At 36.2% G+C, this 17,985-nt stretch overlaps 1 protein-coding gene across 2 annotated transcripts in view; it reads right to left on the bottom strand.

Annotated features, from left to right (window-relative positions):
- FAF1 (Fas associated factor 1) overlaps nucleotides 1-17,985 on the bottom strand; it is a 499,303-nt gene that overhangs the window by 312,730 nt on the left and 168,588 nt on the right. For both annotated transcript variants that reach the window (XM_082834106.1, XM_082834105.1), the window contains exon 3: nucleotides 5,241-5,287. In XM_082834106.1, coding sequence (XP_082690232.1) covers nucleotides 5,241-5,287 — 47 coding nt within the window. The remainder of the gene's footprint in view (nucleotides 1-5,240; nucleotides 5,288-17,985) is intronic.

The raw sequence follows: 17,985 nt of genomic DNA, 5'->3' as shown, positions 1-17,985 counted from the left end.
GGGACTCCACCTTAAAGGATGTGGTATATTCTTTACATCAATGACCAAAACACAGTGATATATCTCATATTGCCAGGAAAAAAAATGAGTATGGGAATTAAGTCGTGGTAAGGGTTCCCCTTATTATGCCTAATAACTTACCAAATTTTTGCTTCCTGCAACTTTGGGCTCTGATGGTTCAGAAATCACAGGATGTAATGTTTCCACAGTACTTCCACTGTATTAGAATTTGAGAATGCCACTTGGCCATTTTATACTCCTCATGCTACTGAATCAACTAGCAAAGGAGGAGGTACTAGCTGGTCTTGATTACCAAGGAAAAAAAACCAAGTTGTTGCTATGCAATGGACTATTTTCTAGGGTATGTCCAAAATTAAGAGTTAATGGGGGGCTTCCCTGGTGGCGCAGTGGTTGAGAATCCGCCTGCCGATGCAGGGGACACGGGTTCGTGCCCCGGTCCAGGAAGATCCCACATGCCGCGGAGCGGCTGGGCCCGTGAACCATGGTCGCTGAGTCTGAGCGTCCGGAGCCCGTGCTCCGCAACGGGAGAGGCCACAGCGGTGAGAGGCCCGCGTACCGCAAAAAAAAAAAAAAAAAAAAGAGTTAATGGGAAACTACAACCAATTTTTTAAAAAGGATAAGTCCACTGAGGATTCTAACTCTTCAAGAATGAATGTTTCAGATGTCCCACGAAGTAGAGAACCTTGACTATCTGAGGCACTGGCAGAGGGAATATAGAATAAATAGTGGAAGAAACTGGTAAATATCAACCATGGCTTTATGATCAGTAACAGAAACAAGGACAGTAACAGCACACGTGTATGCACACAGACACAGACAAAATTCTATTCTTACAGTTTACACACTGATCCTATCAACGTTACCCTAGCAGTAACAACACCGTAACAATGACACCCACTTTGTTTCAGCATCAACCACTGAAGTTAGCTTCTATTTTCTTTCAATACTTCGAAACAAGCCTCTGCATCCTGTCAGAAATACCAGTATCAGCTGAGCAGGACTTCTTTCTCATGTGTCTGGGGCCAAGTTCCTAAGGCCCTTCCTCTGAGCTCCAAAGTTCTGCTAACTTCAACCTCTCCCAAGTTCTTTCCTTTTTTCCTCCAGTACCAGGAGTAACCTTGTGCCCTTTGATGGTCAATAGAGGCCTCTTCTGGGCAGGTCTGCCCTAGAGCAGGCTTCCTGGAGTGGGTACCATGGATCTGCCCCATACAGTCCCGGCTCTGCCCACCCTTCTCAGCTTTAAGTCTCCTCCTGCCCTAGGCTCCCTTCCTCATCGACCAGCAGAACCCACCCCCATGTGGGCCTGATGGTCCAGTTGTTTCCTGCAGTCATTATTGCTCTTTCAACCTACTATATATCTGTGTAACTCATTCCCTATATGAAATCCCCTCTTTTGTGAAAGAGGTGCTAGTGTGGTGCTTTTTTTCCCTTTACCAAACCCTAACTCTAGAAGATAGTTTAATATTTCTAATCAGAGCACACTCTTTGGTATGTTTCTCAGCCAGAAAGAGGATTTTTTTAAAGCTATCTCTTAAAATTTTTCTTATTAGCTATAATTACTCTATTTCGAGATCAACAAAAATAATGAATTTACATTAGTTTTTTTTACTAGCAATCAAAAAAAAAGAGAGAGAGAGAGAAAAGAGATTACCAGTTAATGAATGATCTTGTCAGTTGTGACTAATGCTCAGTGATATCCAAAGAGTGCAAAGGCATCCAAAACTGTTAACTCAAAAACAACTTTTTAAGATTTTTCATCTATGAAGACTACCATCCTATAATTTGACCTTCTCACTATTCTTTTTAAGTTAATAATTTAAAAGAAAGAAAAAAAAAGACACTGGGTGGTAAGGCAAACTCTATGGAGAAATCTATTATAGATCTAAACTTCAATTAAAGGAGTGTTTTTATCCTTGCTCAACTTTCCTCTACAAACCACACAGATCCTTGGAAGACAGTGAACAAAAGCAAAGTAAACAGAAACCCTGCACTTGTTTATTTCAATTTTTAAAAGTCCATCCCATGGTAAAACCTCTAGGTGCAAAAAACATGTGTCTTAAAGATAAATTTGTCTCTAGAAAAAGATCAGATTTTTAAAACGGGTATCTGAAAAGACAATAAATAAAGACTAACTGGCCAAAATGGACATTTTCTAAATCAGAAAACCTCAGCACTTATATATTCTGAAAGCTATTATAATAATGCTCAAGATTTGAAAACAAACCTGTCTTCGCTAGGTTTCCTCAATGAATTAAACAATAGACAAATATACAGTATATCTGTCTGGATCACAAAATAAATGAGTTGACAAATACCACCCACTTAGTCAATGAGTAAAATTACACTATTAATTCATAAAATTTTTATAAAACATAGCATCTACTCTCTACTAATACAAGTAATTCATTAGTGCTCCTTTCTAACAACAGCTTTCTCCAAAAATAATTTTTTAAAAGGCTCTGGACAATATCCTGAATAAATAAAATATTACAACAAGATGTAGTAAATATACATGTACATACTTGATGTTTGTTTATGACTAAATGAATGGTTTAGATTATGACTGCATATTTTTACACTTTATAAATATGCTATATTAGCAATGTATTGTCTAGTGAAATAAGCCTTGGAAGATGAGACGGAAGACTTGCTTACTGACTCATCAACATTATGCTGTATCATCTGAGCCAAGTCACTTCATGCCTTGTTCTCTCTACCTGTAAAATGCCTTTACTTGCTTATTACAAATAATAACTGTTAAAACAAAGCTGTGGAAGAAAGATGTTATATACGTGTATTAAATTTCAACTTCTTTACCCAAAGGAAAAAATCTTAAAAGTTGTGACATGCCTGGGTTACTGACCTTTAAGAGGACAGAGTGACATAAAAGAAAGAGCATGGCTTTTAAAATGAGAAAATCCAGACTTCACCAACTACTATATTTGTGGCCTTCAGTGAATCTATAAATTCTCTAATCTTGAATTTCCTCACCTATGAAATATGAGCATTTATTTCTTAAGGGTTTTAATGGGCATTAATAAAGAAAACTATATCAAATACCTAGCACAGTGCCTTAAGTATTTAAAAAAGTTAGTTTCTTTGCCTTGAACTTATGGGCATGTTAAAAAAACAAATTCCCACTTTTGAATTCACATAAACATCTGATTTCAAGAAAAGCTATAAAGTGCAGAGATTAGGTTCTTCTCCCTCCAAAAATAATTCATATTAAAAAAAAACAACTCTTTTTGGTAGCTCTTTTCTCTGCTAAGGTATAAACTGACAAATTAAGAGTTAGTTGTTTTCACATACTATAATCAACTTACTACAAATATCAAACACACAAAACAAAGATCCTTTTAAACTGCCTACATATACCATTCCTAGCATTGTGTCTTCCACTTTCAGTGTTAAATCTATGAGAAAGTACAAAGAGCCCTCTTTCCTTTCCTCTGATCAGTAGACATACAAGAGTAATTTTCAGTTCTGTCAAATCCACAGTGATTTCAAAACTAAAGAACAAAGTTAGTAAGGAAATAGTTGAAAACTATTACTTTCTTTTGTAGACATATGATTCATTCCTTTAACAAGCAAACAAAACAAACAAAAACCCACTCTGATGAAAGTTAAACCCCAAATATCATAGTAACCTTATTAGAAATCAATTCCGTACTGAATCTCTAGCTATAAAATATATTAACCAGAAAGTTATCTTCTGTGACAGGAGAGATGAGATGTTTCCAGGGATGAGGGAATTTCTACAGTTCACCCATAGCAAATACTATTAATTGTAAGATATATCCAATTATGTACTCAGAACCTAGCAGCTGAATCCACAAGGGTTTAGCAAGCAAAAATTTTGGCACAAAAAGTGGAATAACATTTACTCAAGAATAAAACTGGAGCCATATTTAGCAGTCTAAAACCTTCTTAACCAAGGAAAAAAATAATCTTGAAGGAAGTTTCTGTAATCATCTGGTTTGCTTTCTAGACAAGGGCTTCAATAGAATTGAATGCTTCTGAACCAAAAAAAAAAAAAGAAACCCGAACAAACCAATGCAGAAAAATTATTTGGTACAGACTCTGGAAATCAGCCACATTTACTCTGGATGAAATTCTGGCAGTTTTCAAAAAAGAAAAAGTGGAGAATAGGCCTGTTTATCATTGCTTTCACCTAAAAACCATTAATCACTAAGGGTGGTATAGGTACCAAACAGAATTTTTCTTCCTTTCTAAATATACACAGTTTCCTACACAGTACAGCACATTTTGCAGTTCATGGTAAATTTTTTGATGTTTTTGCAACAGCACTTTTCGTCCTTTCCAAAACAACCTCATTCGTAGTCTGCTGTTTCTGTTTGCCTCATCTGCACTTAGCAGATCATGCTTCAGTGACTTAGAAATCCCAGCCACCAAAATTCAAGCCAAAGTTTGAACTGCGGGGGGGAGGGGGGACAGCAGGGGGGCGCATATCAAGTAATTAAACCACACTTGTAAGGGAGAATGGTTTTTACCTCCTATGACTTTATAATGTGCTCTTTTAATCCAGAACCAGTCTCCAATTTTAAGAAAAGTTATGAATTTATTTTTAATTTAAGGAATTATTTTGTAACTACTATAGTTCTCTTGGCATCATCTTCCAATTTTACCTTCTGGCAATGACACAAAACCAGGAAGACTATTCCACATGTTAACACTGTATACTTCAGGTAAAACAGCTCAGTGCTCTGGGAAGTTTCATTATTAAGGACTTACTCAAATTGTTGCAAATTAACATAAATTTAATTTAGAAACAAAAGGGAGAAAAAAAAAGAATTTTTTAGTAAGGTTGGAGATAAAGCCTGTATAGTTAGATGATAACCATGCTCTGGAGTTACTGAGGCATGTCTCATTTTCTCACTACTAACAGTTTAAAGGATTCAGTTCCTTCCATCTTATGGATTAGAAGATGACCTTGAAAAGTTTCCTTAAAAATAAAATAAAATCACATTTAAAAGTGGTATCACCCAATCTGAAATAACATTATACAGTTAGACACTGGAGACTTTAGGAAATTAATATGAGTAATAAAAATGTCTGAAAGAAGAATAACTGTATTAATGAACTTATACATCAAATATCATCACAAAGTGCTCTATCAAAAAGTGAAACCAAAAAAATTAACAACTGTCATTTTTGCTTTGCTAAATTCTCATTTTACTACTAAGTACCTTACAACATACCTTCTCAGAATGCCATTTTCCTGGGGTATTACACCATTGATAGCTGCCTGCAAACAAAAAACAGAGAAGACATTTAAAGAAACAGAAAAATGCTCAGGGGTGGAGTGGAGTGGGGTGGAAAACACTGTAAAGGAAAATAAGTATACTCTGAAAATTTAAACAAAATAATAAGTGTCTCCTTAGTGATAAAAAATATTCTCCATTAAATGTTTTTCTCCCTCTCTATAATAAAACTGTGTTTTAGATAATTTAAAAAACATACATTTGGCATCTAATATCCCCAAACCTTGAGTCATAAAAAGCTTAATTCCACAGTCCTCATTCAAGCAAAACACCCACAAAACCAATGTTTAGGGTGTTAAAACAAGTAAAATCAGTACCTTAAAGTAATCTTTTAACATTATTTCCTTCCTCAGATTGAGAGGAGCAAGATATAAAATCACAAATGAAAAATGCCAATAAGAATTTTTAAATTAGCTCAGGAATTAAATTCATTGTGTTGTGTTAAAATCATTATTCTTAAAGAAAAGAATACTTAGAAGGAAAAAATGTATCAAAAGGTCTTTGATAAACACAGGACAATTACATCAGGTTACAAAAGGAGCAGGAGCATCCCTGGGGGAGTCTCCTTACATAAAACATTCCTGAAATTGGTCTCTAAGCTAACAAGTCACCAATTACCTAGAACATAGGTAAACACATTTGCCATGATTTGGACATTTTTGAAGGCTACTAAGCAAACAGGCTGTTACATCCTGGATTGTGGGTACGTCATTACAGGGTAATAGAGAAGATTCTCTGGAGGAAAAAAATGACTCTTCCAACTTTGCCTTTGCATCATAACAACTTCTTCCCTCCCCCTTCCCATCCACATCCACATCAAAATGGGAGGAGGGGGGAAGCTAACACTTGGATGTTTTATCAGCTGCGTGGAGATCAACTGCAAAAAGGAGTTTGTGTATTTTGTGAAACATTAGCTTAAATATATGCCAGAGGTAGGTCAAGTTTACAAAGTTATACTGTTGAATGGAAACAACGTAGAGTGTAAGACACTTGCTATGAATTTTGAAAGTTTTAACGCTCCACTGGCAAAAATCAAAGAAATCCACAGATTATTAAAGACAGTGGATACCATAGAACCCTGACAACTCTGGAGGCTCATAAATCCTTAGAGTCAAGGAAATGCTAAAATCAGTTTTCAAAGCCACAAATTCAATAGAAGCATCCCTGCCTGGTGCCAGGTCAATTATCCCTTTTCTGTTGACAGCAATGGTTCCACATACAAATATCTTCTTTGTTAAAAAATAGAAAATGGTCAGAGAATATTCTATGATGTTGGAAAAGAAACAAAACACCAGAGTTTGGAAAGATTTTGTTCAAATTTTCACTAGGGAATGCCAAGGTATAATGGAAAGAACACTAAGAATTTATAAAGTCCAAAATTTGAATCTAGATTCTCCCATTTATTACTTTGATGACCTTAGTATATATTCTATACTCATTGAACCTCCCTGAGCCTCAGTTTTCTCATCTGTATGAGTAAATACTACATTTTCAGCCAAAATGGCCCTGCCTTTTTGTTCCTTAAAGGCATCAAGTTTTTTGTTTATTTCTTAGGGCCTTTTAAGATACTCTATCTGCATGGAATGCCCTTTTCCCTATCCTTTGTCTGGCTGAATCTCAATCATCATAATTGATGTTTTTGTTAGATATACCTTTTCCAAAAATTCTTCTCTGATCAACACCCCCCCCCAATAGGTTTACTCTCACAAAGAACCCTGTACTTTTTCTTCATAGCAATTGATAATTACTTATTTGGTGATTATTTGTTTTATATCTGTCTTTCTCACTAGACTGTAGGCTCCATGATGGAAGAGATGATAACAATTTTGTTCACCACTTTATTCCCGCTACCTGGCACAATGCCAGCACATAAAAGGTACTCAATAATCATTTGCTAAATGAATGATGCTAGAGGAGTACAAAGAAAAGCAGCACAGTGAAGACTTGCTTAAGGCTCACAGAAAGCTTCCTGGATGAAATAATGTCTCAACTAAGACTGAAGGGTAAATGAAAAGTAGCAAGATGGGGAAGGGGGCAATACTATTCAGAAGGTACCATGACACACCTCCACTTTCTTTTTTAAATATTTATTTATTTATTTATTTATTTTGGCTGTGCCATGTCTTAGTTGCGGCATGCAGACGCTTAGTTGTGGACTCCTTAGTTGCAGCACGTGCACTCTTAGTTGCGGCATGCATGCGGGATCTAGTTCCCCGACCAGGGCTCGAACCCGGGCCCCCTGCATTGGGAGCACATAGTCTTACCCACTGGACCACCAGGGAAGTCCCCACGCCTTCACTTTCAACCCTTTTCCTCTTCTAAGATCTTATATTATTTTAAATAATGTATTTGCTTTTGGATAGAATGTTAATCCCTGACCTCAACCTTATGTACATAATAAACTCTGTACATAAATAAGTAAAATGTAATTCAGAATGAAGATACAATAAAAGTATGATTTGCTAAAGAAATATAGGATAGGGAGAGTGCTTTTTGACTGTGAGGATTAAGGAAAGTTTCAGAAAAGGGACAGCATTTGATATGGACACTGAATAATAGGTAGATGTAGAAGCAAAGGAAAATTTCAGATGAATTCGACTTTGAACAATGTTAACTTTGAGGTAATAGTAGGATATCATTTGTTGACTTCACAAATATGTACTGCAGTTGACCCTTTTGACCCTTGAACTACACAGGTTTGAACCGCACACAGGTCCACTAATACTCGGTTTGTTGTTGTTGTTTTCAATAAATACATTCGACAGTACTACACAATCCACAGTTAGCTAAATCCGAGGATGCAGAACCACTCGGAGACTTGAGCTTGAGCATCTGTGGATTTTGGTATCCCCAGGGACACCTGGAAGAGATCCCTCATGGATACCGAGGAATGACTGTAAGTGCCAACTATGTACCAAATATACTAATGGACATAACATAGCATGTCTTCTAGCACAGAAAAAAATCCATTCAACAATTAATTTTACGATGAGAAGTTCAGGTAATATCCAAAAGGAGACAAAAAAGTAATTTTAAAAATCAGAGCTAGATTAAGTAAAACACCGGCTTATTTGAAGCCCTAGGAATACTTTAATTCTCTCCCTCCTTTACTCTCTGGTGAAGAAAAGTGAGACAAAGAATCTTGGGGAATTCATATATGTAAAAAAAAGAGAAGAGAAAGCTAAAAACAAAACAAAACAACAAAAATGGAAGGGTTAGATAGGAGGGGAAGGACCAGGAATATGTCACAGAGAGGCAGTGAAAGTACTATAAGGAGGGATTAGACAAAATAAAAAATGTGAAAATAGTCTAATATAATGAGGCCTAAGAAGAGACTGTTAGACATATTTGAAAACGGTTTTAGCAAAAACTATGTCATAAAAGGCTAAGAAATACAAGGGAAATAAGAAAGTAAGTAAAACTGATTCTTGAAACAATATGAAAAGTATAAAGATAGGACCTGCAAGAAGAATGGCTACGATAAGTTTTTGTTTGCCTTTTTTTTAAAGAATAGTGATTTCTTGAGTTCAAAGAAAATTCATGGAAAGGGAAACAATAAAGACTCAAGAAATAAAGGGTAAAATTAAAAGTTTGGTTCAACAAACTTACCAAAGGCCTATTCATTGCCAGGCACCATGCTAGACTTTGGGTATGCCTGGTACCTGATCTAGGGCTCAGGAGAGCACAGATAGAGGGGATACCTTTAGAAAAGAGATTAGATTTAGAAAAACCTAGATTATAGACTAGAAATGATACTGATCACATAAGAACCACATATCATTTGCTAAATGTAAATAATCCCATTGTTAATTTGTTTTTGTTTTCTTGTTTTTCTTTTTTGGCTAGGAAGATATTATATCTCTCATTCTATAAACAGGAATATAATAATAGGGAATGATTAAATATCTGGCCAAAGAACCAGAGAATAAACACAATATTTCTATTTCTGGGACCGACTCAAACACACTACTGTGGATCTTCAGCAGACTGCAACATATTTAAAAAACAGTATCTTCCCTTGACCTAGTTTATGGTAGTATGAAAATCCATTTTGGTATAACTATTATTGCTTTTATGCTAATTATGTCCATGACATTTTTAATCAGTTAATTTACCACAATTAGAATCCCAGCCTCTAAGTTCTCTTTAGCAAAACTTGACGACACCCTCTGAATCGTCATTTCTCAGAGTCCACTGGAAGACATGTGAGGTATGTTTAAAGTATAGTGGAAGTCAAGGTCAGAGGTGGCTGTAAGAAATATTCTTATCTTCAGCCTTAACAGAAGCAGAAAACCATGACACTCATGGTGGGCTTCAGACCTTTTGGGGGAAGGGAAATGGCAAACTGGTAGATTATAAAACTACAGCATCCTAAATAAATAAATAAATAAATAAATTTTGAAAACTACAGCATCTAATATAAATCATCCCCTACGCATATAGAAAATCTTGGCTTTGGTCTTTTTATATTTTTAAACAAATGACCCCTGAAGAAAATGCCAATGAGATTTCTTGAGAGGGGAGGGAGATGAGACAGGGATGTACAGACAGCATCCAAAAATTTCAATGATAACTTCTGAGTAAAGGAGTTGTAGTAACAATAAAGGTAGCTAACATTATATAGTTTTTACTAGGTGCTATGATTCTCTAGGTGATTTATTCATATTAGATCATTTAACTCTCATATTACCCCCTCATTTTACAAATGAGGACACCAAGAAAACACAGTGGGAAATCCTGACAACACTGGGTAGGCAAAAGATGAAAGAAAAAAATGATGAATTTCAAAATTTGCTCTTTGAAAGACACCTCTAAGAAAATGAAAAGGTAAGTCACGGACTGGGAAAAGTATGTGCTATGTATAAATATCCAAGAAGGGATTTATATTCAGAATATAAAAAGAATTCTTATAACTCAATAAGATGACAAACAAGTCAGTAAGAAAATGGGCAAAAGATTTGAACAGAAACTTCTCAAAAAAAGATATATGAATAGCCAATAAGCATATTAAAAGCTGTTCACATTAAATAGTCATCATAGAAATGCAAATTAAAACCATGATAAGAGACTACCACATACCTATTAAAATGGCTAAAATTAAATAGGATGATACAAGTTTTGGCAATAACATTGAACAACAGGAAGTTTCATATATTGTACAATCACTTTCAAAACTGTTTTATATATAAAGGTAAACATATAACCTAGCAATATTACTTTTAAGTATTTATCTAAAAGAAATAAAAACATATTTCCCAAAGACTCGTATACTAATATTCATGGCAGCTTTAATCACAATACCCAATAGCTAGAAGCAGCCCAAATGCCCAACAACAGGTAAATGTTGTTTTGGGTGTACCACAGTGTCTGCGTGCACTGGAACTCTACTCAGCAATAAAAAGGAACATACTACAGATACATTCAACTACATGGGTACATCTCAAAAACATTATGCTAAATGAATGAAGTCAGACACGAGAAAATTCTATATGATTTCCGGTATGTGAAACTCTAGGAAAGACCATTTTAATCTCTAGTTAAAGAAGGCAGATAGAGGATTCCTTAGGATTAGTGGGGAATGATATGGAAGGGACAATAGGGAAATTTAGGGATAATGACTGTGGTGGTGGTAGTAATGTAGGTACTTACATCTGTCGAAACTCATCAAATTGTACACTTAAAATGGGTTCATTTTATTATCAATACAGTTAATTTTTAAAAAGAGAACCACAAAGAAATCTGCTTCACACACACTAAAATGGCTGAAATTAAAAAGACTAGCACCACCAAATGATGGTGAGGATTTGGAGGACTAGAACTCTCACACATTGCTGATGGGAATGTAAAATGGCACAACTACTTTGGAAACAGTTTGACAGTTTTATATAAAGTTAAACAAACACTTAACATATAGTACCACAATTCCACTCTGAGGAATTTACCCAAGAGAAATAAAAACGTATGTCCACCAAAGACTAGTATACAAATATTCATAGCCACTTTATTCATAATACCAAAACACTAGATACAACCAAAATATCCATCAACCAATGAATAAACAAGACTGTGGCATATTCACACAAAGGACTGTTATTCAATAATAAAAGTGAACTTCTGATACAGGCAACAATATGGATGAACCTCAAATATTATGTTGAGTAAACAATGCCAGACACAAAAGATTGCATAGTATATGATTCCATTTATATGAAGTTTTAGAACAGACAAAACTACCAAAATGTGGCAATATAAATCAGATCAATGATTGCCTGCAGCAGCGTTGAGGGTTACTGACAGGAAAAGAAAACAAATTTTCTAATATGATGGAAATCTTGAAGGGAGGGGGACTGGATACACAATGTATACATACACAATGTGTACACTTATCAAAACTCATAGAGTTGTATACAATTAAAATCTGTATACGTATATAAATTAGTCATTGACAAAGTTGATTTAATAAAATTACATTAAAACTCCGGTTTAATTCAGTTTCATGAAACACTAGAAAAATGCAATCTCAGATGCATATATTGTCCCATTAGCTATTATTGTGCCCCATCTGTGGTTTGTACCAGCCCATCATCACTTCCCTCTTTCCTTTTGATACAGATCATGTGTTTCTTTTGGAGAACTACTACTACTGCCTCATCCCATGTGATACTGAAAATATATTAATCATGGTGACTCAATCTAGACCAATCAGGCTCCCCTGGGAATGTGGCTCTTGAACAAGTGACTAGCTAGTTGAAGATGTGTCCTGACAACGGTGCTCAGTGATAAGTTTCTGACAGAGCAACTCGGTTTACTGGTTTTCCTAAGACTTGGTTTGGTTGTTCAAGCTTTCTTTCAAATGTGTGAGCTTCTCAGCAACATTCCAATAAACCCTGCTTCCTATCCTCCCTCCCAAATTCTACTTTGTATTCAAAGACTGATAAACCGAGATTAGATGAGGTTACATGACAAACTCAATACAATACATGTTAAGTTACTAACAGACCACCATTTTTCCAGTCTTCAACAATTATGTCATAGCATTATCATTAGCTTAATTCTTATAGCAGTCTCCTCAGCTGGTCAATCTCTAAATTAATTACTGATTGCAAATCAGTGAAACTAAACACTTAATACATTTCAAATATAAGAATTTATATACAAGTAGAAAAAGAAAACCTGTTAAATTTTAAAATTTATGAAAATAGAAATGACAAATACATTTTCATTATATATAATCATATATATTTTTATATATATATATATTATTACCAGATAGAATAGTATAGGCAACTCTGCATGTTCCACATGTTTAGAAAGCCTGTGAACCAGAATAATTATGATTATAATATTAGCATTGTTTCTATCTCTTGAAAATATTATAGTATAGAAAAATGCTTTCTAAATTAGTGCACTTTTGTTTAATTTGAAATCATTACTCTATGGTATGTCAGATTTCAAGTATTTTCAAAATATCTAAATAATAGGTGTCAAACCCACAAAGTACTAGTATTTTAGCATTTACAACTCTGATCTTGCCATCAAGTGAATTCTTCCAACAAAACCCAGGCTTTCTCTTCTCCATAATCAAGGCAGTGTTTTAGACACTGGAGGAATACAAGGATGACAAGACACATTCCTCCCAGGCTGAGCAGTTACAGAAACAATTTCAATCCAGCATGAGAAACAGTATGGGATCACAAAGGAAGGAATGCCTACTGCGGACTAGTGGAGCTCAAGACCCAGACTTGAATCATTTTCTCCAAGAAAATTTAACTGACTCACACCACCCTTTTCTCAATGACTTTTCATTGTGTTGTACTGACACAGCAATCATTCATCTTATTCATGCATTCGAATACTGCATTCATTCATTCATTCTACCATTATAACCCATTCAACAAATATTTAATTACTAACCTGGAACTATTCTAAGTACTGAGGAAAAAACAGTTGTGAATAAGACAGAATCATCCTCCTCTCATGTTTTTGCCATAAATTGGGTCAATGAGAAATTCTGAAAGAGACCATCATCTTACAGCTGTGAATTGTGGAATTTTCACCTTTGACCTTGTATGGGGAAAGAACGCTCCACAGTCTACTACAACTCTACTTCATTTCTGACACCATATGTGTGGGTTTTCCACACATCAAGCAATTCTGTAACAGCAGGTAGGTGTCCTTGTAACTTAACTCAATTCTGACACTATCTTCCTAGAGACAGAATCAGATCCCACATGTTAAGGGCTCAGTCCCACAAGACAGTTCCTACTTCAGATGCTAATTGCAAGTTCAGGCTGTCACCTGTGCTTCTGACCAATCAGCTATAAATCGGAGATTTCCACAACCCGCTCCTCAATTCGATTAATTTGCTAGACTGGCTCACAGAACTCAGGAAAACATTTTACTTACTAGATTACCAGCTTATTATAAAAGGATATAACTCAAGAGCAGCCAGATGGAAGAGATGAATAGGGCGAGGTATGTGGGAAGGGGCACGGAGCTTCATGCTCTCTCCAGGCATGCCACCCTCCTATGTGTTCACCAGCCCAGAAGCTCCCCCAACCTGTACTACTGGTATTTTTACAAATGCTTCAACATGTAGGCATGATCGATCATTAACTCAATCTCCAGCCCCCTCCCCTTCCTAGAGGATAGGAGGTGGAACTGAAATTTCCAAGTTTCTAATCATGGCTTGGTCTTTCTGGTGGCCCTTTTCTGACTGGCCCCTTTCCTGAAGTTATTCACAAGCCCAAGAGTCTCCTCATTAAAACAAAAGACACACCTATCACCCAGGAAGTTCCAAGGGATCTGGGAGCTCTTTGTCAGGAACCAGGGTCAAAGACCAAATATTAAAACAACAAAATGTTACTCTTATCACTTAGGAAATTACAAGGGTTTTAGAAGCTCTGTGCCAGGAACCAGGACAGACCAATATAAATCTCTATTATTTCACAAACCTCATTAACATGATGTTAATGAAGTGAGCTATGAGAAAGAGATCTATTTTGGGATGAAAATTTCCCCAGCTACAGATATGACGGGGCAAAGAAACAATAGATTTAAGTGTCCACACTAAAGAAAGGCCATGAGATTATGGCTGGAAGCCAATGAGGCCCCCAAAAGATGCTTAATACCATTTCCCCCTCTTTCTTTCTGGGCAGAAAGGAAAATCATGTTTCATAAATAATTATTTAATTTTTCATATCTGTAACAGACCATTTCTAACAATCTACTATATTTAAATTCTTCTAAATGTACCTTCAAATTCCTATTTTCCAAATACATTAATCACTATGATACTCTTCTCTAAATTTTTCTCAAGTACTCCACTGTGTGACTCCAAAGCTGATGACTCTTTCCTCCATTTATTATGGACTTCAATAGAGAAATATATAAGATACTCTAAAGGCAAAAAAGTGGAAGTAATGTGAATGTTCGGAGAAAAGCTGGGAAGAATGGATTTGAATCAAGTATTAAAACAAGGTTCGGGGGCTTCCCTGGTGGCGCAGTGGTTGAGGGTCCGCCTGCCGATGCAGGGGACACGGGTTCGTGCCCCGGTCCGGGAAGATCCCACATGCTGCGGAGCGGCTGGGCCCGTGAGCCATGGCTGCTGAGCCTGCGCGTCCAGAGCCTGTGCTCCGCAATGGGAGAGGCCACAGCAGTGAGAGGCCCACGTACCGCAAAAAAAAAAAAAAAAATAAGGCTCTTCTACGGAAAAGAAATTTGACTGAGAGCATTCAGAAGAGATTTTGTTTTTAACTGCACTGTATGAATCTACTTAGTCTACCCAGGAAGTAGTCCTGTGTGGCTTCAGCAATGGTTTGCATCAGGAAGCAGTGAGAGGCCGGCTGGAAAATTAAGTAAGAGTTAGATTATGAGAGGCAGGATAAAGGCATTAAAAGTTTTACTTAATCTGAAGATAAAGGGGAAGAAGCAACTGCTGCAACTCAAATTTGCCTTTTAGGAAAATCATTTGGGTAGCACTGCGAGGTGTGAATTGAAAAGGGAAATACTGCTGGAAATGATGTGCAGGCTTCTGACTTGGGTGACTGCTCCTGCCCCAGTCCTCTCAATCATTAAAAATGGTATGCAATTCTAATGATTCCATTGCTCAAGTCAAAAATCATGTAGTCATCCTCAATTCTTTTCTTTCTCACATACTCCACATCCAATCTATGAGGAATTCTTTATTCTATGTCCAAAATGTAGAATCTCACCAACCTTCTCTGCTTCCACCCTGGTCTAAATCATCATCTTTCCTCTGGAGTAGTATTCCAATAGTCTCCAAACATCCTTGCCCCACACACTTGCTGCCTATTCACATAGCAGCCACATGATGCTTATAAATGTCAAGCCAAATAAAACCCTTTTCCTACTCAAAATACTCTTATGCCTTCCCATATCATCAGAATCCAAGTCAAAGTCCTTATTCTGACCTTATAAGACTACATATTCTGGCTCCAGCTCTCTCTCTCTCTCTCTCTGTCTCTGTCTCTCTCTCTCTCTCTCTCTCTCTCTCTCTGACATCATTTTCTACTAACCCCGCTGAGTTGTTCTGGTTTCCTTACAATTTCCTGCGCAAGCCAAGCATGCTCCCACATTAAACTCCTTAACTTATTCTTCCCTTTGTCTGGAATGCTATTCCTTTAGATATCCACATACCTCATTCTCTCACTTCAGTCAGGTTTCTACTCAACGGTCATCTCAGAAAGGCTTTCCTTAACCCTACTGTCTCCTTGTTTGTTATCTGTCTTCCCTGACCAGAATATAAGTTCCAAATAACTTTATTTTGTTCACTGATGTGCCCTCATCATAAACAAAAGGGCCTAGTACCTAGGTGGTGTGAGTTAATATACACTGAATACACAAGTGAATAAATGAAAATGCCATAGAACATGAGCAAAGGAACAGGCTGAGAAGGATAGGGAGGTTTGAGCCTTACAGTTTTAGGCATGTTGATTTTAAAGTACACATGGGACATTCACACAGAGATGTCCAATAGATTGTTAAGAATCTTAAAATGTGTGAGTTCGAGATACAGAGTTTGGAGTCATGAGTCATTCACTTTAAACATATTTGGGGAAAAACAGAACTACCAAATGATCCAGCAATCTCACTTCTAGTTATATATCTAAAATAATTGAAATCAGGGTCTCAAAAAAGATATTTGTATACTCATGTTCACAGCAACATTATTCACAATAACTAAGAGGCAGAAGCAACCCAAATGTCCAGCAATGGTAATGGATTAAAAAAAAAGTGGTACATACAAACAATGGAATATTATGCAGCCTTAAAAAGGAAGGAAATACTGTCACGGGCTACTGTATGGATAAATTGTGAGAACACTGTGCTAAGTGAAATAAGCCAGCCAAAAAATAACAAATACTGTATGATTCCACTTATATAAGGTACCTAGAGTAATCAAATTCATGGAAACTGAAAGTACATAGAATGGTGGCTACCAAGAGCTGGGGGGCAGAGGGGGGCTTATAGTTTAATGGGTACAGAGTTTCAGTTTTGCACAATGAAAAAGTTCTAGAGATCTCTTTCTCAACAATGTGTATATATTTAACGCTATTGAACTGCATACTTAAAAGTGGTTAAGATGGTATATATTATGTGTCTTATATCTCAACAGTGTTTAAAAAGTATTTGTAAAAGTCTTAGGTGTGGATTGAGTTTACCCAAAATGAGAGGTAGCGTGAACAAAGAAAAGCCTTCACTCATGGAACCTTTGGAATGCCAACATTTACGTAGCATGTAGGAAAAATCAGAGAAAATATTAAACAGAAGTATCAGAGAAGTAGAAGGAGATATATATGGGCACCTGAGCTTCAATACAAACCTCAGTTACAGTTACATATATGCATCAACCAAGTTGTTAATACTGAAATGTTGGCCTTAGAGAATCCACCAGGTATGATAATTTATTGCCATTAATAGAAAATGGATAAAAGGCAGATGGCATGCAAATGTTAATTTTTATATATTCATTTTATTTTATTTTATTTAGTTATTTATTTTTTGGCCGTGTGGCATGTGGGATCTTAGTTCCCAGACCAGGGATCGAAACTGGGCCCCCTGCATTGGAAGCATGAAGTCCTAACCACTAGACCACCAGGGAAGTCCCTATATATTAATTTTATATCTTTGTTTTTAAGCAAAGAAAAAAACTACAGCAACAGTTCATATTCAGTATTTAGTTCTCTATGACCTATGATCTACTATAATTTAACTAGGTCAATTAAGGGAATTTCTATGTTCTGTAGTTTAAGTCTGTTTTCAAATCCTGGTTCTATTATATATTTATTACCTGTGTGACTTTCATCATGTTAACTTGACTACTCTAAGATTTAGTTTCCCATCTATAAAGTGGAGGTAATAATACCAACTTATTTCATATGGCTGTTATAAGGATTAAATGAGGTAATACAAGAAAAATACTCTGCAAATGTTAGCCACCATAATTATCCATCCCCATTACATGGTGTTTTTGTTTTAATCAGTTTTGTTATGTGCTGTACATTAGTGGTGCATAAATATCTGCCTCACGCTGGGCTAGAAATCCAGATATATAAAGTCCTGCTCCCAATGATCCAAATTCAGATGGTCTGAAATGAGGCCCAGAAATCTTCCCCCACAACACACAAACTCCTCAAGTGATTCTGATGTACAACGAAGT

Source organism: Leucopleurus acutus, assembly GCF_964270905.1.
Source record: "Leucopleurus acutus genome assembly, chromosome: 2".
Taxonomy (NCBI): domain Eukaryota; kingdom Metazoa; phylum Chordata; class Mammalia; order Artiodactyla; family Delphinidae; genus Leucopleurus; species Leucopleurus acutus.
This window is presented reverse-complemented; position numbering and strand designations above follow the sequence as displayed.